At 40.4% G+C, this 24,844-nt stretch overlaps 1 protein-coding gene across 2 annotated transcripts in view; it reads left to right on the forward strand.

Moving 5' to 3' along the window:
- The window catches only part of RHOBTB1 (Rho related BTB domain containing 1), an 84,730-nt gene that overhangs the window by 22,320 nt on the left and 37,566 nt on the right, over positions 1–24,844 (forward strand). For both annotated transcript variants that reach the window (XM_063133089.1, XM_063133090.1), the window contains 2 exons: positions 16,082–16,283; positions 18,184–18,287. In XM_063133089.1, coding sequence (XP_062989159.1) covers positions 16,092–16,283; positions 18,184–18,287 — 296 coding nt within the window. In that variant the 5' untranslated portion in view covers positions 16,082–16,091. The remainder of the gene's footprint in view (positions 1–16,081; positions 16,284–18,183; positions 18,288–24,844) is intronic.

Here is a 24,844-nt window from a genome sequence, read left to right on the forward strand (position 1 = left end):
AGAGGTATCTTTTGAGGTGTTTAAGTACCAAAACAACAACAATCCAACCCTGGTTTTGCCAGTGATTGATATGGCGTAGGGGGAGCATAGGTGTATGCACAACAGGAAGAGGACAATAGCATTTCCACAGCTCTGGAAATGAATAATTTCTTCAAGCCCTAAGAAGGAGAAAGTTGGTTTATGCTTTCATATCTTTACTTGAACAACAGAGTATTTGTACAAGCCAGCTGTCATTGACCTTAATAGCGGTATGGGCTGTTTAAGAATGTTTACATTGGACAGTTTACTTGATTCATATGGGAGAAGAATTCTTTACAACAGTGGTCTAACATGCACTCAGGGAAAGAGGGAGAGGTCAACCTGCAGGAGATTTAGAAAGCGTTTGGGTAGGATTCATAGCAATAGAGAATCCAAAAGCTACAATCTCAGTACAACTTTCCCCTCCTTATTGTGTTTTGTATTCTGCAGTGTAATTGTTTCAAGCTTTATTATAGTTTCTATTGACACATAAAGCACCAATGATGGTAACATAACAAAAAAAGAAAGATCCTTCCCCCCCACACACCCCACACACCTGCAAGCAGGTTATAATCTACTGTTGATCAATAAGGAAGACAATATAGGGAGGTGAGAAGCAAGGGTATGTGAGCAAATATGCTACATGTAATTATGCTTCATTTTGCTTGGGGATGAAGGCTAAGGCACAAGCAAAGGCCTACGGGATTAGGTCAAAGACTCCACAGGAAACGGTGTGGGGGAGAACTAATCTGCTAGTATAACACATGGCCATAGAAATTGACAGGCTGACTCTATCAAGTCCTACATCTGTTGCAGTGCAGGGCCGGATCTACACTACTGCTTTAAAGCGCTTTATAACAGTTATAAAGCGCTTTTACTGCTTTAAAGCGCTATAAAACTGTTATAAAGCACTTTAAAGCAGTAGTGTAGATCCAGCCCAAGCTAAGGCTGGAAGGGCAGAGCTGTCCAACTCCATTCTATGTGCCTTGCATAGGGTGCTCCAAGGGAGAGCTACTACAGCATCCTGTGCAATGCACGTAGAATGGAGCTGGACAGCTCTGCCCTTCCAGCCTTCAAAAGCAAAGAGAGAGCCACCTTGCTAGAACTTTTAGCTCCCTGGAATCAGGGGCTTAGAATGGTGTGCATGTGGCCACAAAGCCCCTTGCGCCCTAGTACTGCAGGACTTAATGCCTTCCTGGACCAGCACCAATGGAAACCTTACCTGCTTCAGCATAGAATACAAGGCCAGTTCACAGCACTGGGGCATGAGGACAACAGCCGCCCTTTGCTTGTACTGGGAGCCCTGAACCCAATAACCACAGCACATGTAGCAGAGTATGTTGCAGTTATTGCATAATTGAATGAAATAGGAAAGAAAAGATGAAAGTACCACAAAGCAGCTGGAAAATAAACTTGCCAGGGACTTGCATCTCTTGCACTAAACCCAGAATAGGGGTACAGGCAAGACAGGCTGGCTTAAACCAGGCATGGTATAATGTGCGCTTTTTACATATGGTTTTAATATGGAAATCAAGAAGCACTGCATTGTAAAATGTGATTTCCTACAACAATTATCAGTTGTTTTCAGTGCAAACACTTTACATCAGCTGCATGCTTAATAAACTTATACGCAGCAATGACTGTTTTGTCAGCAAGCTTTAGTTCTAATTAAACTCCTACTGCAAAAACTGATAATTTCAAAGCGAAATCCAGGATTTGTACTGTGGAAAGAACCCCACCTTTATTCTCATCCTGTTTTCTGATACAATAAGAATTACTTTATTTAATTAGATCAAAGTTCATCTAGTCTGGCATTCTGTTTTCAGCAGCCAGTCAGACATCTCTGGAAGCCTCATGAGAAGAGCGTAAAGTTGATAGCCTTTCAATGTTGCTTGTTCCTAACAATTAGCACTGAGAGATACACTGCCTTCCTGAATGGGGGTTCCATTTAGCTATCATGTCAAATGTTGGAGGGGAAGAAAATTCTTTATCTGGCTTCAGTTGGTTTTTAATTATAGCATTGCCTTTGAAAAGAGTATCTGGAGCTGAAGTTGTCATCCGTGCATACCTCTTGATCAAGGCAACATCCTAAAATGTTTCTTAAACATCATTAAATGACGTTAGTTGCATATTATGCAATATACAATATACATAATGTACAATGTGTAATATCTCAAGTGCAACAAGCTGACTGACATCTGATGCCTTGTTGTGGCTTCTCTTACTCCAGTGTATTTGACATTATTTATAGTCATTTACTAGGGGTGTGCACGGACCCCCCGCTCCGCTTCACTTCCAGATCCACGATTTGCGGATCGGCCCGCCTCGCTCCGCCCCCGCTTCGCCCATGTCCGCTCCGCTCGGAGCTCCGGATCCGGATCGGAGCTCCGTTTTCCCCCCCCCATAGGCGTGCATTAAGCTAAAAAAGTATACAACTTTTTTTCTGTGAACATTAGAAACCTCAAGTTTGGCACCATGACACCTCATGGAGGTATACACACGCACGCCAAGACTCAAGGCAATCCCATCATCCCCTGATTTTTGAGGAATTTATGAAAATCGGGCACCCCATTCACACCCCTTTCCATAGCTCTGTCAATTTGCACGTTAGAAACCTCAAACTCACCACCATGACAGCTTATCCAGGGATACACATGCACGCCAAGACTCAAGGCAGTCCCATCATCCCCTGATTTTTGGGGAATTTATGAATATCGGGCACCCCATTCACACCCCTTTCCATAGCTCCGTCAATTTGCACGTTAGAAACCTCAAACTCACCACCATGATAGCTTATCCAGGGATACACATGCACGCCCAGACTCAAGGCAGTCCCATCATCCCCTGATTTTGGGGGAATTTATGAAAATCGGGCACCCCATTCACACCCCTTTCGATAGCTCCATCAATTTGGACGTTAGAAACCTCAAACTCACCACTATGACAGCTTATCCAGGGATACACATGCATGCCAAGACTCAAGGCAGTCCCATCATCCCCTGATTTTGGGGGAATTTATGAAAATCCAACACCCCATTCACACCCCTTTCGATAGCTCCATCAATTTGCACGTTAGAAATCTCAAACTCGCCACCATGATAGCTTATCCAGGGATACAGATGCATGCCCAGACTCAAGGCAGTCCTATCATCCCCTGTTTTTTGGCGGGGCTTAAACCTGCAGACATCTCAGTGGGGCCATTTCAAAGGAAATCCCAACATGCCATGAATTGGGGAGTATGAATCTTCTTCCACACTTGAAAAATGGATTTGGAACTTCCAAAACTCCAAGTGAGCGCAGGAAGGACTTCTCCCCTGAGTCAAAGCCAGACACACACAACATCCCTGCGAGGCAGGCAGGGGAGGAGAGAGGGAAGGCAGGCAGCAGACATTTCTGGGGGCATAAGGAAGTGAGCCAAGGATAAGCCAGTAATGCATATAAAATGGAATAAATAAATAAATAAACAAAGGAGGGGTGGAATTAAAAGCAGCAGTGTTGCTGAATAAACAACAAGAACTTTTTTAAAAAGGCTATATCTGTCTTTTACCAGCAATAGGGGGACGTGCCCAGGGGAGAGGGAAGTAGCTGCCAGTTCAACTCATGATAGGCATTGCTCCACCACTAAGAAGTAGAACTGTCACTTCAACTCATGATAGGCATTGCTCCACCACTAAGAGAAGTAGACCGCTCACTTCAACTCATGATAGGCATTGCTCCACCGGGTTACTCTCTTTGGAAGGCTCTAATGGCCCTCCAAGTACAGGAGAGAGTGGGGGCACGTCCACATGGGATGCCCTAGGGGAGCTCATCCCCTTGCACCACATCTTTTCAGTTGTTCCCCAAAGTTAGGGTGGGTAGCAGTGCTGTGTTTCTATCTCTTATACTTGGCTTAGTATATGATTTCAGGTTGTGTTTGTGCATTTGGTGGGGCTACTGTTTTAAAAACCACTGGGAAAAGTCTGTTCAGACTAAGAAAGAGAAGTTCCCAGAATCCCAAGTTACCCGTTTTGCCTATCCCCTCCTCCAACTTTGGGATCATGTGATCATGACCGGGAGTTGACTCTGCCCCTCAGCCCTTCGGAAAAGGTATTTTTCCCGCCGGTTTTTTTAAAAATTCTAGCGCGCGACCCGCACCACGCAGAGAGCTCAGAGTAGTCTCAAAATGACCCCCATCCACGCATCTCTAAGCACAAGAATTTTCAGAAAGATAGCATCAAAAACAACACAGTTATCCCCCTTTCTTTTCCGCAATGCAATCCTATGGGCGAAATGTTTCAAGATGGCGATAGAAGCGGAACGCGGAAACCGGAGCGCTTCGAAAATGGGCGCCTCTCTTCGCCTTGCTTCTAGGGGTCCGCGGTCCGCTTCTACTCCACCTCTGGGCAAGGCGGAGCAGGCCAATTCGCTCCTGCTTCTGCGCTTCTAATCGGAGCGGAGCACATGCCTATCATTTACTAAGCTGTGTTAGGTGAGAGTATTTGGACTACATCAGGGATAGGCAATGTGGTGCCCAGCGGCACCTTTCTTGGTGCCTGCCAAGGTGCTTACACCTTCCACTTAAAAAAAGAAGTGACAACACATTTTCTAATCAGCAGCTGGGTTTACTGTGGAATAAGTTTCTGTTGTGCTGAAAACTCTGGGTTCAACAGAGTTTTTTAGTGTATTGGGTCTCAGAGTGCACCTTTCCCTTGTACTCAGTCTTTTGACAGGTTACTTGTCCGTTGTGATTAGCCATGCCTCCCATGGCAGCCATTTTGTGGTGGGGCCCAGGTCAGTTTCCTCAACTTGCCAAATGTGCCCACATCTCCAAAAGATTGGCTATCCCTAGCCTTCATCCTTCTTGATTTTCCTTGTGAAATCAGAAATATCCACACTTTTTTTCATTTGAGCAAATACATAATATTTTCTTTTCTTCCATATGATAGGCATTGCTTGCCTTGTTTTATTGGCAAATTTCTTTTTATTTCTGTAGATTTGCTGGCTCTGTCTGATACTCTTGTCTGGTATGCAGTAACTTGAGAGTTACTGAGAGAACAAAAAGCTGCTACTTCATTGAAGCAGTGTTTGTATATTATCTTCTGCTTCTAAAGTTACAGTTAGTTAAAGGGATAACCATCTCATACTGGTTTTAGGTTCTGCCAGGCAGGACTATTAAGAGGAAAGTACATCAGCTCAGATATTGGCTTGGTTTAGAGGATCATGAACAACCTAAGGCAAGTCAAAAATTCATGCATTCTCCCTTCCCATTACTCCTCCATGTACAGGAGGAAGGCAAAAGCATCCACTTTCACTTTCGAAGGAACACCTGCTTGTATATCTATGTACCCGGACCCTCAGAAGGACATTGTCTGAGCTCCTCCTCCAGGTGCCCCCAGCAAAGGCTACTAAAGGAGAGAGCCTTTTCACTGGTGGCAACCCATCTGTGGAAGGTACTCTCCAGAGAGGCTTGCCTGTCACCTACTTTGGGGCAGCAGGGGAAGATTTTTATTTATTTATTTTCTCAGTCGTTTTAAGAATTGTTTTTGGTGCTTTTCAATCTTCACACTATTTTATTTTGCTGATCCTTTTACTTTGGTTTTATGTGCTATATTCTTTTTATCCTTTGCTGCTGATTTTATCTTGGTTATACTACATGCTGCATTTTACAATTATTTGTTTGTATTTTATGTTTTTTATTTACTTGTGCACCACCCAGAGAAATATGGTATTTTTCTACTCTACGTTTAAGTAGTTATCAAGAAATGGACATGTATGCTTCAAGGAAAAAGCAAAATAGAAATGAAGTGCTGCATATTAAAGCAAATACAGTAAGGTATTCTCTTCTACTCTACAGGGTTTTTTTTAGTGTGCAGTTGGACACAAAATGTGCAGTTGGAAATTTGATAATGTGCAGTTGAAAAAAGTGGTGAAAAACGTAAGACACGTGTTACATGTATGTGCTTATTAAGAACTTAACAATAGACAAAGTGAGGGATGGCATGTAACTCAAATTATATAAGGATGCAGGTGAAAGAGCCCTTGATGGTGTGACTGATGTTGCTGGATCCTGTGACAGTGTTGCCTGAATAGATGTGGGGGCAGAGTTGGCACTTGAGTCTATTGCATGGTCTGGTCTCTCTGTCTGTGTCTCTGTCCTGTGTACTATTGCTGGTTGGCATCTGCTTCAGGTTGGGAGGTTGTCTACAGGCCAGGACTGGTCTGCCTCCCAAGGTTTGTGAGATAGCTGTGCTGACGATGGGTTGGAGTTCACTGATGATCCATTGCAGTGGTTTCAATTGGGGGCTGTAGGTGACAACCAGTGGTATACTTCTCTTGGTCTGTCGTCCTTCCTGGGTATCCATATGACCCTGTCAATCTGTCTTTAAGTTTAAGGTGCTACTTGTGTTGGTGATAATCTGTCCTGTTGTGAAAGAGAAATAATGTGTTTGGCTTGGGTGGGGGTAGGGTGTATGACAGGGCATTTATGCAGTTGGAAAATTTGCTCCTAAAAAACCCTGCTACTCTATGGATGTCCAGTGTGTTTGACTTCCAGTAATTTTATCTCTATGTAGTAAGGAGCCCTTGACATTTTCCATTCTTACTATTTCCATCATTCTCTTTTGATCTGCCCTCCCACTACTGTCCTACCTGAAACTAACCAGTTACGTTGTGGAGTTCCTATCTTGGGAAGAGTAACTTTATAGGTACTGTCTATGACACTGTATCTTACTTCCTGGTAAATTTTTTAAAAGCCCAGTTGTTTGAGTACATGTACAGTAGTTTTTCAGCAAGGTGACCTGTCTTTAGCCATAGTTCCTAATCCCAATTTCAATCATCTATTTTCCTTTCTTGTGTGCTTTTGCAGCATTGGGAGTGGGAGTGGAGGGGGAAGGATGAATCCTGACATTATCCTTGTGATGTATCCAGTCTAGCAGTTTTCAGCTTCTACTTTTATTCAGAAAAGTTGATGGCATAGTCTTCTCTACATCCTGCGAGCAGTCACTCCTTAGTGCATGAGACATAGCTTCATTTGATTCAAACCTGTTTAATAATAATTCACATTTGTATTCTTCTTTCAAGTGTTCAAAGCACTTCACATGCATGATACAATCCTGTATGATAACTCAATATTATTATCCCCCTTATTTTATTTTTTATTTTATTGATCTTTAAAAAAAATCAACAAAAGAAAGGAAAAAATTAGAAAGAAAAAATTATATATATACATAGATTTGTATATATCCATATCATATGAATATGCATGGAATGCATGTGTGTATATGAAAACACAACTTCCTTCGTATTTTAATTTTTATTATTTTCACAACAAAGTAACAAACATATAATACAAAAGAGACTAAAAAACAAACACACACACACACACACAAAGAAAACATACAAAATTAAGATGGACTTCCTATTTTCTCTACAGAAAATATAAGTAACCATATTTCCCTTGCTCTATAATTATAAAATTCCAAGTTCCCCTCTTTCTCCAGTCTTAAAATTTTCTTCTTATTCGTTGAATCCACAGGTAAACAAATAATTGTTTCCTAGATCCTGCAAAAAGTCTATAAGAGGTTTCCATTCAGTTCTAAACATAGATGTAGACTTTTTTCTGATTTTTGCTGTAAGTTTTGCCATGTCTGCCAATTCCAACATCTTCACTAGCCATTCATCCGTCGTAGCTACTATTGTGCCTTTCCATTTCATGAAAATGCAACTTTCAAGCAGTTATTCATAAGCTTCAACAAAAGCAGACCAGATATCCAAATAAGTATTCCTGACTGTTAGAGCAGTACGACAATGGAACCAGTTACTGAGGGAGGTTGTGGGCTCTCCCACACTAGAGGCATTCAAGAGGCAGCTGGACAACCATCCGTCAGGGATGCTTTAGGGTAGATTCCTGCATTGAGTAGGGGGTTGGACTTGATGGTCTTATAGGCCCCTTCCAACTCTACTATTCTATGATTCTATGAAGGTGGTATCTATATATCACCCTTTCAAATATTAAAAGCATTGTAAGGTCCTCAGTGCATTGTAGTATAGGAGAGAGTTTATACTTCTAATGCTGGAATATCAATCTTTTAGCTGTCAAAAGGGCATGGAGAATCCATTTACGCCAGTCCTTCATTGATTCCCAAGATGTAGGTAGATAATTTAAAAGAGTATGTATATCAGGGAATAGTATATACTATGCCACTTCAAAATTTATCTGCATAATAACCTCCTCCGAAAAAGAAGCAAGTACTTGAGCTTGCCACATATGCAGGTTTTATTGTTGGTTTTATTGTTTTAATTGCTGTTTTACTGTTTTTACTGTTTTTAATACTTTATTGCTTTTGATATTTTATGTATGTTATTGTTGTAAGCCACCTTCTGAGGGCTTCTGCCCTGAAAGTCAGCCAAGAAATGTTATAAATAAATAAATATGTTTAAAAGAAGTATTAGTTGTGTTGCACCACCAGCAATTGGCCAAATTAGTCCAACCCTTATGAAAGGGACGTTGCAGTGTCCAAAAGACATGAAACAAAGGTTTTGTTGAATAAGTAAGGTCCATAGATGCATCAGGTACAGACAACAAAGCTGCAATTGATTGGTTAAGCAAACTGGGACAATTCATTTCCCTATTCCATTCCTGCTTAGAACCCTTTATATCATATTCATTCACCAATAGCAAGTATTTATAAACATGGACCATGAATTGCTTTGCCTGACCAGCCCTTATAAGTACTTCCAATAATGATGGAGACTCATTGTAAAGATGGCAGGAATCCCACATACTGTATAACATAAACAATCTGAAGTACAGTATTTATCTTGAGTGTATTTACCCTACTGCACAAATTCACCTTTAAAAATGCCCATCTATCTAAATCCTGAGAAATTTCATTAATCAGAAGTAATAACATTCGGGCACCATCAAATTTGCCAGTCTGCTAATACACTATGAGATATAGTATCTCCAGTATGCCTGAGTTCAGATTTTGACCAATTAATTGAATAACCAGACAGATTACCAAATCAGCTGCATCAAAGCTGGCACAGGTGACTGGAGTTCAGAAATAAACAAACACTCATCAGCGTAAAGAATAATTTTAAATTCTAAGCAATCATGCACAAAACCACGAATATTACTATTCTGTCTAATGGCACAAGCCGGAAGTTCATCAAATATCAAAGGAGAAAGTGGACATTCTTGTTCCTCTCAAGTGGAAAAAATGCTGAATCATAATTCTAGTTCTTGAAAATGCATTTGAAGTTCTGACCCACTTCAAAAATTCTAACGGAAAGCCAAATTTAGTCAGAGTAGGGAAATTAAATTGCCAATAAATTTTATTAAAGGCCTTTTCAGTGTCCAAAGGAACAATGGTGGCCTGATCCATATCACTGTTTAAAGCAATCAGATTGATGACTGATCTAAGATTATCAGTCATCAATTATCTACTTGATGACTTATCAAACATAGATTATCTACTTGATGATTTATCAAACATAGATTATCTACTATCTATGTTTGATAAATTCTACCTGATCTGCTCAAACCAATGTTGTAATAACTTCTTGAAATCTATTAGCCAATATAGCAGTTAATATTTTAATATCAGCCTTAATTAATTATATGGGTGAAAATTACCACATTGAGCATCGTCCTTGACAGGCTTGGGGATCACAGTGATATAAGCATCATTTAACGAAGAAGGGAGAGAGAGCCAGATTCAAAATTATGGTTATAGAGATGATGTGGTTTTGGAACTAATAGATTGGAAACCCATTTGGGCTATGGGATTTCCCAGTATTCATACTCATAATAGCTTTCATAATTTCTTCCACATGCAAGGAAGCCAAAAGAAACTATCACTGTGAAGAATCCCCCTTTATTGAAGATGGGCAGGCTGCAGCTGAGAGAAGGTTGGGTTTTTTGGGGGTTTTGGCCTAATGCCACCTAGTCCATAGGTATGCAGACTTTTTGAGCATATTTAATATTTTGAAAAAGTGTCCCGGGTACCATCACAAATTGCCATGTGGTGTAAAATGTTTGGAGCAACCCCACTTTCTGGATTCTCGTTTTTCTCGCCCTTCACTTTTTGGATACTTCCCCCCCCCCCGCCTATTTTTTTTTTTTTTTTTGCATGGTACTTGGAGCAACTTTAATACAGGTGGGGGGAAGGGTGCCCTGCTGACGAATGGGTGGAGGAGGCTATCCCCCACCAAAGTGGCTTCCCCTCTCAAACCATTTTTTTGGCAGGGGCCCCTTTTCCCCACCTCTGTTAAAGTCTTTGGAGCAATCTCTCTAGGTCCTATTTAGTCCATGGCAGAAACAAGATTCCATTTAGAGTCTAACTGATCTGTAACTCAATATCTTAGCCACTACGATAGCCAGTGGTGTAGTAGAAGGCAAACACAGAGGAATGCAGCCAGAGATATATTTTTCAGAGCATAAATAATAACATCATCAGCCAGAGTGCTGGAATCAATGGAACCTCCTTCCTCTGGCAACTGAATGAGTCAGAAATAAGCAGCCCTGCTGAGTTCAGTAGCATAGCTATGTAATGGATTGAACTCATGACCCATAAACTGAATTGTGGGATTTTATTAGTGATTTGGTTTGGATGTTCGGAGTTCATGATGGAGTTTTTAGCTCTTTAGGTAAGAATAATAGAAAAATAGGTGATATCTCTATACATATACCTGCTTGTATACTATACATCATGTAAAAACCTCTACCAGGTACCTACTCTGAGGGAGGCTCAAAAGGTGGTAATAAGGAAGAGAACCTTCTCAGTGAAGGGCCCCCCAATTATGGAACTACCTCCCCAGTGAGGCCAACATTGTTGTCTTTTCAGCGCCAGATTAAAACCTCCTCTACACTCAGACATTTGTCAGATTTTATAAGGTTTGTAATCAGGTCCTGGGATTTCTTATTGTTGAATGTTAAAATAGTTTCTTTCTCTCTGTATGTGTATGTGTGTGTGTGTGTTGTCTGTTTATATGTTTGTATGTACGTAATTTTTATATTATGTGTAATATACTTTTAAGGTGTTTAATCTTTCCAGACCATCCAGAGAACTTCAGCTATTGGGTGGTATAGAAATGTAAGAAATGAAATAAGGTGTGGCTGTGAATTCTCTAAGAGGGTCTGGATATGGGGGCTGACATGATGAGCTCTTGCACTTCAAAATGTATCACTACACCACTGCATTATATACCAGCCCTGTGATGAAACTTGAGTTTTTCTATGCATAGTTCTTAAGTGGAAGTATTGCTTCCCACACTTCATGCAACCACTACTGCTTTGACGTGCTTATGTTTGAAAACCGCTGAAATGTAGTAAGTGCTGAACTGAACACACCTTTGTTTATAACAATGCTTGCCCAGTTGCTGCTATGTCTCCTCATAATCTGGTTTTAACCAGCTCACATTTGCTGGCCAGTTGTTAACTATGTTTGTCCATCAAAAACCAATCACTTGTTCTGTTTTGGCTTTTTCTGTTTAGTACATACATTTTATTATTATTTCATTTGATTACATAATAGATTTATCTGAAGCTTAAACTAGCCACAGTCCTGGTTTCTGATGTCTTGTAGCTGTGACATTGCAAGTCAAAATCCCTGGACTTGTGTGGATTTCTCCCAGCAGCCCCACCTCCCAGCGCCACTGCCCATTTTTAATCATTTTTGTTGCCTATGTTCTTATGCTCCATTTTTATAAGCAGATCTGTGGAATTTGCCAGATGTTGATTGTATAATTCAATGGCACAGCTCATTGTTTTAGAGATCTAAATGTTTAATCAAGCTGTTGTTTGAAAAGACGAAAAACACACACAGCTAGATTAAAGGTTTTAGTTTTTCCTTTATATTTTCTAAGACTTTTTACTGCCCAAGACATCTTCCTGCTTGAGGCAAAGAACAAGATGCTCCCAACTAGTATAGTCATAGAGACCGCATCCTCCACAACACCTGAGGGCAGTAGAGGGCACAGGGCACATGCAGTTCTGTCCTCCAACACCTTGCTGCTGCTCCCCAACCCCCAGCATCTGCCACCTGAAGCGGCCACCTCACCCTGCCTAATGGTAGGCCTGGGCCCAAGTGCAACCATTTTGCTGTGGAAGATAGGTCTAGGAATGGCAATTAACCATGATTGATAAATGGGACCTCCATATTCAAAATCAGTAGACCAGATGCTGAGGAAAAGCAAAGCAATTTAGAGAGAGTGGGAAAGAGACTCTCTCTCCCTTCATATCCTTCGCCTACTTTTGAGCTTCCCGGAAGTGCCTGACTGGAAACAGAGTGCTAGTCTAGATTAATTTGGGTCCAAGCCAGCAAGGATCTTCTCCTGTTATTATATGAAACACTTGTTCATACTCTTTGCTCACTACACAGCTAAACTGGTTGTGCCTCTCTCTCCCTTCCTGGCTTTCCCTGCTCCCAAATTTACTCTGCCCTGCTTTGGAGCACCTCCATTAAAACATGTTCTTCCCCATTGAGAGAGACTGGCTTAAAACGTATTCTAGCCCTGAAATCTAGGTGTGTGTTTTTAAATGTGAGTCTATTTATTTTTTTATATGGAAGAGCATTAAGTCATGCAAGTCCTCCTAGCTGCATTCTGAAATAATACATCCCAGATGCACATTTAGCATGGCAATGAAAACTTTATTTATTTTATTTATTTGTAACATTTATATACGGCTGACTATAATAGAATCTCTCAGCCGTTCACAACATGCTGCCATGACCTGAGGTGTTTCTTCCACAATTTGGCCCAAGTCAGAAAGCTCCGGGGTGCATGCACAGTGGCATGGCACCAATTATACAACAACTCACCCACCCCAGGACTTACCGCTGTCGCTCCGGAGTCACATAAGCGTGGCCGGGTGGGACCTCGTGGAAGGTGACCAGCAACTGGTTGCCTTCCACCAGTAAGAGGGTGTGGTGGCTCCGGTCCCCAGATGGCCACCCAGAAACCCCACGCTCTCTTTTCATCATCATGATTACCCTGGGAGGCAGTGCCAACCCAACACCGTGAAGACCCCTGCAGGCTGTTTCTTGCACTGGTAATATATAAATTGGACCTTAAAATTCTTCCACATCTCCTTCTCCCCCTCCCCCTCATGATGTCAGTCCCTGACTTTATCATTGTTGTCTTGCCCTCTGACAGCAGTAGATTGTAATTCCTGTGGGCATGGGCCAAATTATCTATGAATTGTGACCCATCTGGTTTTCCTAATCCACCAGCTCCTTACATACATAGACCAGCATGACAGGATAATGTAAAGATGTTCCATTCTAGACTGTCAGTAAATATACTACAGATCAGACCACTTTAATTTTCCTTCACCCTTCAATGTGTGAGCTTTTGGTTAGTTAGGTAATATTTAGTTTTTACATTACATCTCATCTGAAAGAAAAGCAAAAGTAAAATTAGTTAATAGCCCATCCATTATGAAAAATCTCATATCGTGCTTTGAAAATGTAATTGGACAGAGCAAATATTGAACGGCAGAATAGCATTTAAAACTAATGATGGAATGCTTTTAATGCACATTCTATAGCTCTGAAAAAACTGTGATTATGTGGCACGCATAAAGGCGATATTGCTCGCCTCTGTAATTATACCTGTTCCTTAATTCTGAAATTGCTTTTCTGTGTAGGAAAATAAAGTGTAACAATAAAAGATTTAATTGTGTTTTGACAGCTATTGAACATTTCTAGGAAGGCTTCTGTTTAAACAAATCCCAAGATTAGTTTTCTGCAAAATCTGGTGGTTTGAAACTTTTTCTTCTTCTTTCATAATGTGGCAAAATTGAGGGAAATCCTCCCTTGTTTCTCTCTGTTACTTCTACAAAGTAGAGTGGAGCCATTTAGTATTACATTTACAAATTGTTGTACAAATGTGCCATATAGACCCAAGGTTTCATCTCTTGCACCAGTTTACATTTCTGTGACAACACAGAGGGCCAGGATGCATGGGGGGGGGGGGGGGGAGGAGCTTGCTTTGCATTAGGAGGGTTGTAGCTCAGTGGTAGAGCACCTGCTTTGCATGCAGAAGATCCCAGGTTCAGTTCCCAGCTTCTCCAGTTAGGGCTAGAATTCAAGAATCCCACCTGAAACCCTGGCGAGCTGCTGCCATTCAATCTCCACAAAACCTGGGCTAGCTGGATCAATGATCTGATTCAGTATAAGGCAACTTCCCATGCTCCCGATTGCAGAGGTGAGAGAGAAAATATTTCTGCAATGGACTCTCAGACTATTTGGTGCCACCTTCCCCACACAGTCTTCAACAAGACTGGTGAAGAAAGCCATATAGCACCCAGTGTAGAAAAGCAGCCTGAATGAAATCCCTTACTTGTAAGCAGCCGCACTGAAATGTGGAAGTACTCTAGACTAAGTGGCTTAAGGGTTTATTGTTGTCCTACACTGAATAATTATCCATTGATCTTTTGGGAAGACACAAAACTCCATTGCAAAAAGTATTATTTGTTACTACTACTGATTGGATCCAACGACCCAAGAGGGGAAGGAAAATAACCACTAGCACTTCATGTAGCGCTATAATAGGTACACTCCATAGCAGGACTGAAGCTTCAACTTGTCCAAGGGGTTGCATGACCTGGGAAAGAAAGTATTTGTGCTTTCTTTAGCAGGTGGATCAGCAAAACAACCCCAATATTTTATCAACAACACTTGGTAAGGAGGAAATATATTTTACACATTCTTGCTAGACAGTATGGTTTTAATTTAGACATGAATCTGGCTGACAAGCATACTGCAGTGTTCTTGAACTTTTGCCTATAAATTGTCAACATTATTGTTGGGGTTGGTTATCTTTTAAAATTATAAAGGTAGACCAAACAGGGCATAGAGCTGGAATCAACTATGCGCAGTATAGAGGCTACTAAAGTTGTTATGAGACAGAATAAAGTACGGGTTCCTCTCACTCTGCTTGTAAAACTGCACATTCCTTTTTCAGTTGTTAATCGACATTGTGTGTTCAGCCAGATTTTATACTCCTGAAAGCACAGGTGGATCTTTCAAAAGCTGGTTTGCAGTCTGTATCCCAATTTTGACTGGGCAGGATTCTGTACCGCCAAAATGTTTTATGCGGCAATTGTGTGTGCTGCAGTTATGCTGTTATTCCTCATAGCAAACACAAAGGTTTATATCCCATTTTAGGTTCAAAGAAAAGTAAAAAAATGTGGGATTCTACAAGCATTTGTGCAAGTGCTAGCAGAACAATTAATGCAAGATGCACGTAGCTTAATGAATTGTGCAACAGCTTGTCCACTGACTTCTTAAACTGATTGCACAAGTAGAATCAAAATACTGGATTTGACACTTGTGCAAGGATGGAAATGGGGTTTCTGCAAGTAGTAAAAGCTGTGTGCTAGCTGACACCATTGGATACATCCAATGGTGTAAAAGTGAAGTACGTGTTCTTAAATATGTACACATCCCTAGTGCATGTTCAATGCATATTTAAGAGTGAACATTTAAAATCAGAAATGGTTTTCAAATTACAGTGAGTGAATTTGATTAAGTACTAGAGTCAACTAAAGATTGACTCTAGTACTCTAGGCTGATTTCTGTTCTATTAATCTGGTTGTGACTAAAGTATTGTTTCTCCCCACACACACACACACACACATGATTTGTAGCTGTTTCACTTCTGTAATTTTATGAAAACTACACTTTTTAAACAGAAGTTTCAGAACATTTCACCTTGTGTGTTTGCTGTAGGAGAATGTGGGTGTAAACATGCTTGCAGTGTGAAGCAGCTCTAAGACTAAAGTTATTGCTGTCCTACCAACCACCTTGACTCCACCATGCCTTATCTTCTTCAAGCAAGTTTCTGTTTACAGAAAACGAAGCAGAAAATAACATACTACTGGGAAATAAAGCATTCAAGGTCAAATCAACTGCCTGGTTTTTATGAACTGTGTGGGGTATATAAATCAGACTCGGTGGTAGCACAGTTTAGTCTCAGCTTCCATCCTTGCCTTTCAGCAAGTCAAAAAAACAAAACTCTGTTTTACATAGTAGAATTCCTTACAGACTTGGAAACCAGTGTTATTGTTTTGTTACAGTCTCTGGTAGATGGATGCTGACATGGACTACGAAAGACCTAACGTCGAAACCATCAAATGTGTGGTTGTTGGTGATAATGCAGTGGGGAAGACTCGCTTAATATGTGCAAGAGCATGTAACACCACTCTCACCCAGTATCAGCTGCTAGCAACTCATGTACCTACAGTCTGGGCAATTGATCAGTATCGGGTCTGCCAAGAGGTATGTATTATCAAACTTTAACAACTTGAACAGGAATGATAGATTTGGTTTAGCATCCATCAGTTATTGGCTTTTAACTGTGCAATCCGTTACGTCTGTTCAGAAGTATGTCTACTTCCCGCTAAATTAGTATAGGATTGCAGAATAAGTGCTATTACTACAGAGCGTCAATCTAAAAGGGGTTGAAAGAGCCAAGAATTTTGGATGCATGGTGTTCAGGAAGGAGAAATAATTTAAAATGGACAGTAGACTAGTCTCCCATCAGAGTTAATAGAAGTTCATTTGAAATCGCTGGATAATTTCATTCTATGTTTATGTTGTAGTTGTTACTTTTTGCAATATTTGTGCACTGTCCTTGAATACATATGTTATTTTTCCATGGGTAAGACATGGAAACATTCCTATTATTCATTTCATTCAGTTCCAGGACACTATTGAGTTGGGGATACCTCAGCACAGCATGATATTTGGTTTTTGATTCACCCTCCCCTTCACCTTCTTTCCAGTTTGTAGTGTTGATGGTTAAGTGCCTAGAAGATGTACGCAATAAAACTGTTCTGTCTTCAAGTAGATGTATAGAAGAGGATTTTTTTTCTGCAGATGCAATAGGTCATGTCGTAGTGCTTCATGGATGAGAAAATCTACATTCGTAGTCCAGGAGCTCCATTGCATCTGGCTGTCCTAATTAACATTGTTCTTAATAAAATCCATAACAAGCCTGAAAGCTGTCTATCTTCAAGCCCTTTCTGGACATCCACATGTAGCCCTCAAGTCAGGTTTCAGTGCTACATAATTATTTCAACTCTGATCAGATGTAATTGCGGCATCGGGCAGCAATTCATGGGTTACTTAACCCACAAATTGCGGGGGGGGGGGGGACACTATACCTGAGCTGCTTCCTGTTTCCAGTAACAGCCCACAAATGCAGCATTTAAGGGTTGTTACCGTAACATTCAAACCTGGGAACCTGGGGTTGTTTATGGGTTAAGCAACCCAGGTTAAACCATAGTATGTTCTTGGGTTAACTTGGGGTTGTTTAACCCAAGAACAGCTCAAGTTCCTAAGTTTGGACATGATGGATTAATTTATTAATTGCTGCTGCATGCCGCCCTTGCATCCAGATAGGGCCATAGTGCCCTCAACAAAATGTATAAACAGTGGGTAGAATTTAGGCTTCTTTAGTTGCAGTTAGTTCCCATTGAGATCAGTGTGGCTTAAGTCATGACTAATGGGTCCTGTTTCTTTCAATGGCATGTTAGTTCAACTAATTTAGTATGATCAGCCTTTTGTAAAGTAAATTTGATCACTTCCAAGAGCGTAAATAGATTGATTTAGACATTGTGCCAAACTATGGATTGTGTTAACAATAGTTTAGAATGTGCCACAGGCAAACCATGGTTTAGCACTGCATGTCTGCTTTTGTTTTTCATCCTCTCAATACATGGCTTCATAAATTCACTGCCATCTTCATAGCACAGCAGCCTCTGGTAATGGCCATAAATATGGTTGGTTGGTTGGTTGAAACATTATGCCAAACTACAATTAACATAAGCCAGTGCTTTGTGTCAAATAAGGGTTTCTGATTCTGGTCTGTCACAAATAATGATTTGTCAATTCAGGCATCAGTAATTAAGTCTCTGTAACTATAGTTTGGAGTGATGTCTGAACCAAGCCTTTGACTATATCCTAGAGGAGCAACCTGAGGTCCCCAGATGTTGGACTATAGCTCCCATCCTCCCTGAACATTGAGCATGCTTGCTGGGGATGGTGGGAATTGTAGTCTCCAGCCAGCACTAGATCAGGAAAGGTTGTCTCAGAGCATATTGTACTTTCAGATGTCTCTCTTCAGGGAATTGTATCTGCAACAAGGCTTTAACTAGTGGAAATGTACCTGTTTCAGGTTCTTGAACGTTCTCGTGATGTTGTTGATGAAGTGAGTGTTTCTCTCAGGCTCTGGGACACATTTGGAGATCACCACAAAGACAGACGGTTTGCTTATGGAAGGTATGTGGAAGTTAGACCAACTTTTTGTTTGCAGGTGACATAAAATGAAGGGGGCAAAGAACTGCAGCTTTGAAGTGTGAAGCATAATTTGATCAACAGTGTTCTTGTTCCTGCCTCTTGCAAAGAATAACATCTATAAGTATTTGAAAGGGATATAGCTTATTTGAACTACCTATAGTTTATCAGTGGATTGAAGGTTTTGAGAAAAAGTCTTGAACTATTTTGTATTTCGATGAGCATCTGCAAAAATGTTATAAAAAGTAACCAGAGTGTTGTTAATTGCTTGACTGGTCATGATGAAGGGCAATCAATTCACTTGTGGCTGAAATAGCTTCCAGGAGTGTGCAACACTTGTGATTCTGTAGAGGGAGCAATCTTTCTCCAGTACCTCTGCTATACAAGCAAATGAAATGAAATTGGGATAACCCAGTTTATAATTTATATTACAGTGTAGTGTGACCCTTGGTCTTCTCCAGGCTATCCATAGCTGCCGAATTGTATTATTAATTGAAAAATCATGATGATGTGGGTGAATGAAATGCTCTGTGTCTGTAGTCCTAAATTTATTGGCATAGCACAGTCCTGACAGGGTCAGAGTTCTACCTGTTTAGAATTCATGTAGGATTGCAACCCGTTTAAAGTCCATTAAAATCAATAGGAGACTTCCTCCCTAGTATCTTTATTTAAATATTACCAAAAGGAACAGGATGTATTACCTGAATATCAAATATATTTAAGAATGACAGATCACTGGCTGAGATCCAAAGAGCTCCTTTTCACATGCCCAAAAGACTTGAGTATCAAAAGTGGCTTGCTATGAGGTATGAGGGACTGTTGTTTGAGAAACAACCCCCCAAACCCCATGTTAACCAGTTGCACTGTTCACAGAAACAGTTGCAGAATTCTTTAGATTCTGGACATTTTGTCTATGCTGACTTTTAGTTCCTGATATTATCTTTGTATGGAGGTTTGGTGTGTGTTTTTTCTTTAGCAGGGGTGAATATATTGTACAATATTATATTGTACTTCCAGCTGTGACTGCATGAGCACTAATCTGCAGAAATTTAAAGTGCTCCAGGGTGGGGTGGCATTCAGAGTATTTGCAAATGCACTTTCTGGGTGACTGAAGACAGATGTAATATTTTTAACAGCATTGACAGGTAGCATCCCATGTTCATCCTATGTAGAGTAGTCCCATTCATTTAAATCCTCTACATAGAATGAACAAGGGATACTACCCAGATGTGACATTTTTAACAGTGCTGATGTCCAGTTCTTCAACCAGAGTATGATTCTGACTTCATGGCTTCCTATATGCATGTACGTAGAGGCAAGTAAAATGCTGGATCCACTCTCCCAGGCTTCCCCTTCCACTCAGGGTCAGGCAGGGTATCCACCTTTTTTGATATAAAGTGTATAAAGCATTTTACGCATTTATTCTTAAATATGTTCATCTTTCAACTTACACAAAAATAAATAAAAACAACAAAATACCATTTCACAGAAGGCAAACTGGTGCTGCTCAGAGGAACACAGAGATATATACATACACAGAAAAAACACACACCCCACCCCACCGCCAAAACCTAGGGAAAACAAGCACCAACTGCACATTTTTTAAACCTCAGGCAAGACACACACACTCAAGCAAATAATACACACACACACACACACACACACACACACTCCAGGCAAAACACACTGCATGTAAAAAAAAAACCAACTACCTCCCCCCTCACACACAGGACATTCAAAACACACACTCCTTCTCCCCACCAACTCTCTAGCCCCGTGGAATGCCCCCCACAACCTCCTTGATACCCTAAGATGGTCTCTACCACTGCCAGCCTACCTTTTCCTTTCTTTTTTTTTCTTGGGCAGCTGGGTATTCCTCAGAACAAAGCACTGGACTGCAATCATCCATCATATTTATTTTCTAAGAATGCATCTGGGAACCTATGTCGGACCCCAAATCATTCTTGAAAATAAAGATGGCCTTGGAGGCTGGTGCTTTTTAATCATCATCATCATCATCATCTATTCTTTTTCCTTTTTATTGTTTTTTAAACCTGAGGAGGGGCAGGGAACCAAGGTAGGTGCTCATGGGAGCCACTTTGGGGGACTCCAGGTTTAGGAATTATGGCCATCCCTGCTGCTGCAAAGTACCTTTCTCCGCTTTCACTGCCATGATAGCGAGGGCCTTGTGGGAAGTCACTGGTTTTGCAATCTGTGCGTGGGCAGTTTGTTTTTGAAAAACTATTAAAGCCCCAATTAAAGCATCCAATTAAATACTTTAAGTGCGTTGTTGAGCTTAACTGTACCGCACAAAAGCTGCAAATTTTACACAACGTTTCCCAAACGCTGACCAGATACTAATCTACTCAAGTGTTAGCAAGTTTAAAATTCAGTTGTTCCTGATTTAGCAGGGCTAGCTGTGTCTGTGTTTACTCTTTGTCTCCCTCCTTGATGTGTCCTTATAATATATGCCAACATACAGCCTGTCACTGAGCAGATTACTGGAGATTAAGAGGGCAAAATCAGGCATGTTCCAGTATTTGTGGAGAGAAGGGGGTGGGACAACAACATATTTTGATCCTTATCCTACAAAGACCAGGCATAACTTGTTTGGGAATAATTACATGAATAAAGTTATTCGATTATGGAAATATTAGTAAATTTGGATTCTTATTGTGAGGCTGTATGAATAAAGCTTTGTCTGTCTTTTGCTTCAGTGTGCAGCCTCAGTTTGCTGTACTGCATATGGGAAGAAGAAAAAGAAAAATGGGGCGGGGGGATTACATAAGTACTCATAATATGTAACTCTACCCTTGGGATCACTTCATGTAGAAAAGCTACTCCCTAATACTTGCTAAATATAATGTCGAACTCTGTCAAAATAGTAACCTTGTGAATTGCCCCACCCTTTACATGGATGTTTAGAGGTGAAATGTGGATTCTAGTCTACATTTGTTATGAATAATAATAATAATAATAATAATAATAATAATAATAATAATAATAATAATAATAATATATTTATTTGTTACCCGCCTCTCCCTCTGGATTGAGGCGGGGTACAACACAATTAAAACAACATAAAATACATAAAACTAATTCAAACATTTAAAACCAGTGCATCATAAAAAGCAGCACACCATTAAAAAAGGCATCTTAAAATTCAACTGGGTAGGCCTGCTGGAAGAGATCAGTCTTTATGGCTTTCTTAAATTCTGGAAGACTGTTAAGTTGACGAATCTCTCCCAGCAAGCCATTCCACAAACTGGGAGCGGCAGAAGAAAAGGTCCTCTGGGTAATAGTTATCAGCCTTGTTTTTGTTGGCCAGAGTAAATTCTTCCCAGAGGACCTGAGTGTGTGGGGCAGATTATATAGGAGAAGGCAATCCCACAAGTAGCCTGGACCCAAAGCATGTAGGGCTTTAAAGGTGATAACCAACACTTTATACTTTGCCCAGAAACTAATTGGCAGCCAGTGAAGAGATTTTAAAACTGGTGTAATGTGGTCACCCCTAGGTGTACCGGTGACCAACCTGGCTGCCATATTTTGAACTAGTTGAAGTTTCCGGACTAGGCACAAAGGTAGCCCTATGTAGAGCACATTGCAGAAGTCGAGCCTCGAAGTTACCAGCACGTGCACAACCGTCTTTAGGTCTTCTGATTCTAGGAAGGGGCGCAGCTGGCATATCAGCCGAAGCTGATAATAGACACTCCTGGCCATTGCATCTATCTGGGCTGTCAATGTTGGGGTAGACTTGGAATGAAATAACACTGAATACAAGTTTTTGAACTTGGAAATAGGATTCCTCCCCTTCCATTTCATACAAAACACACTTTTCTCTCCTCCCCCCCCCCTCTCTTCTTGCTTTATCATACCTTGTTTTGATTTTGAGTCACACAGAACTGGTTGCTTAATGCTATTTTGGGGGTTATATGCTCCAATGTATATCCAAGCCAAAAAAAAAGTCCTAACCTAAGTTCATAACTATCACCATTCATATTTTAGTTATTACTATGCTACTTGATTAAGTTTTTATTACAGTAGACATATATGAGCTCTGAGAAAGCTTCTGACCCTTCCAGCAATTATTAAAAATGACAGAATCAGGTAAGTAAAGTGTTCCAACAATATATTATAGTAATGGTAGGAGACTTGATGCTTGCCCTTTTAGTAAACTCTTATCTGCCAGTGCAGTTATTTATTAGGTCTGATACAACATGCTAGTTAGCTGACACTTTTTAAAGTAGAGGTATGTCACAAAAAGCATGGCATGTTATGTATATGTTTCTTCACTATAAAACAGATTATTATTATTATTATTTATTTATATAGCACCATCAATGTACATGGTGATGAGTAAATTACTGAATACTAGTGTGCATTCGTGTATATTAGTAACTTAACTATAATCAGCAATATTTAATAGAGGGCACCAGAGAAATACAACCAATGAAGAATAGAGGTGCACAAGAGTGTCTGTATTTTCATTTGCAAAATGGTGGAGGCCATGTTTCGTGAACGTACTGGGCTGGTTCAGATGTCACTTAAATACATGATGGCTTAATAAGATATGCACAGTAGCTTATTTTTTAAATAGTCCACAATGCCCCTCCACATGAATAGGCTAAAAGCTACTGTGGGGATTTGACTCATCCCGCTGCAATCCTCCCATCCAAGCACCCTGGCTTTTCCATTGTCGTGTTTCCAAGCCCTCCCACTGCTATGCAAGACAATAAAGAGGTCTGCCAAGTAATCCACAAAGCTTTATTCAACAAATAAACATCTCTTCGCACCTGAAGAGAGCTTAAACACTAGGAACTTTCTTCTAGGCTAAAACTTGGCTAACTAAAGTGAGACAATTGTCTTTCCAACAAAAGGGAAAATCTTTTTCCTGAGTCCCTTTAACTTCAGGAAGAATTCCTCTGAAGAAACCTTTGGTGAGAAGCTAGTCGAGCTGAACACCTCTTGCCTTCTTCTAGCTCCTCTCATTTGAACCTGCGGCGAACTCTGGGATCAGCCAACTCTGAAGTCCCCTCCACCTCTGAAGATTGCTGAGTTCCCACAGACTCTGAGTTAACATTTTCACTGATAAAGTCTGGTGAAGATTCTCCCCTAGTGGCGAAGAGCCTGGGAGAATCTCCTCTCCCATTTCTTGTGTAGGCTGGTACGTTTCTAGTCCTGTTTCTTCAGCTTCAGAATCTGATTCTGATTGATAGCCTGAAACTCCTTCACCTACACTAAAGGGAACAGGCCTGATTATGACACCCATCTTCCATCACAGTGTTTACGCCTGTTCAAGCCTCCCATCCAAGTGGCAGTAGCCAGTTTTAGCTGTTCTCAGTACCGCAGTGGTGCTCATTCACTAAAGCACAGTTGTGCATTTAACCCATAGACACTTTAGCAATAGCCAGTTTCAGCTGTTTCTAAAAATGCAGTAGTACTATTCCCACTGCTCAGATAATGCCCATGAAGAACAGAGTGGTGGCAGCAATCAACCGCTCTTGCCGCATTAATCTGTAGGTGAGCAAATTAACCCACGGTGCCTGACAGACAACACAATAACACATGATGGATTAAATAAGACATACTGCAGACCGAGGGTTATTTAGGACAAATAAGCCATCGTGGATTAAAAAATTCCCAACAGACATGTTTATTTAACCCATACTGGGTTACCGTGTTGTCAGAACCCATATATTACTTGTGTAAATGAACTCAATATAAGGCTTTGGCCTCCTCCCACCCATTTCTTCTTTTTCATTTATGGCATTTTGACATAAAACAATAAAGAATTTTATCAGATCATCAAATAATAATTGCCCAATAAGATTTTATTGGCATGTATTATAAAATAGTCTGGATAGTCTGTTCTGTGTTGTTTTAAGATTAATTTGTTTAATATTTCATATATTTTTAATATTTTGAAGCCCTTAAATAATAGCAGACTAATTTTAGAACAGTTTATAATCATAATTATAAGCATATGCTTATTAAAAGGAAATTTAGTTTTGCTGAATTACATTTACTTGATCAGTGGATTAAGTTACATGCCATTAAATTTCATTTTAAATGGCTGCTTTGAGGGCCATTATGGATTTTGCTGCAATTTGCACCATTTTGTTAATGGAGCATAGAGATGGTCTTTGATGTGATGTGTTCTTTGTAGTGAAGCAAAGATTTCAAAATACTGAGAGAAATTGTGTGCCCCTCTCTGGTATCCTTTCTGTTCTGAACAATTATAATGAGATTGCTTCGTCAATATTTTCATATACATTGGAGGCCTTGGAATTTATTGCCAAACATTCAGCCATGACCACGAATTGTCTGAACACGGCTTAGTCATAGTGTGTGAATGAGCAGGAATATGAGCAATTGCCAGTATGTATCTACTTTATTTTGTTGTTGCAAATGAAAAAAAGCAAAGCAAGGAAGTAGAGTGCATGTGTTTGTATTATTATGGTCTATAAATATGCTCATTACATTGCTAATGGCAAGCACAGGTTTAATCTAATGAGTGAAGTTCAGTGTGACATGAGTGTGTG

This window comes from Elgaria multicarinata, chromosome 8, assembly GCF_023053635.1.
Source record: "Elgaria multicarinata webbii isolate HBS135686 ecotype San Diego chromosome 8, rElgMul1.1.pri, whole genome shotgun sequence".
Classification (NCBI taxonomy): Eukaryota; Metazoa; Chordata; class Lepidosauria; order Squamata; family Anguidae; genus Elgaria; species Elgaria multicarinata.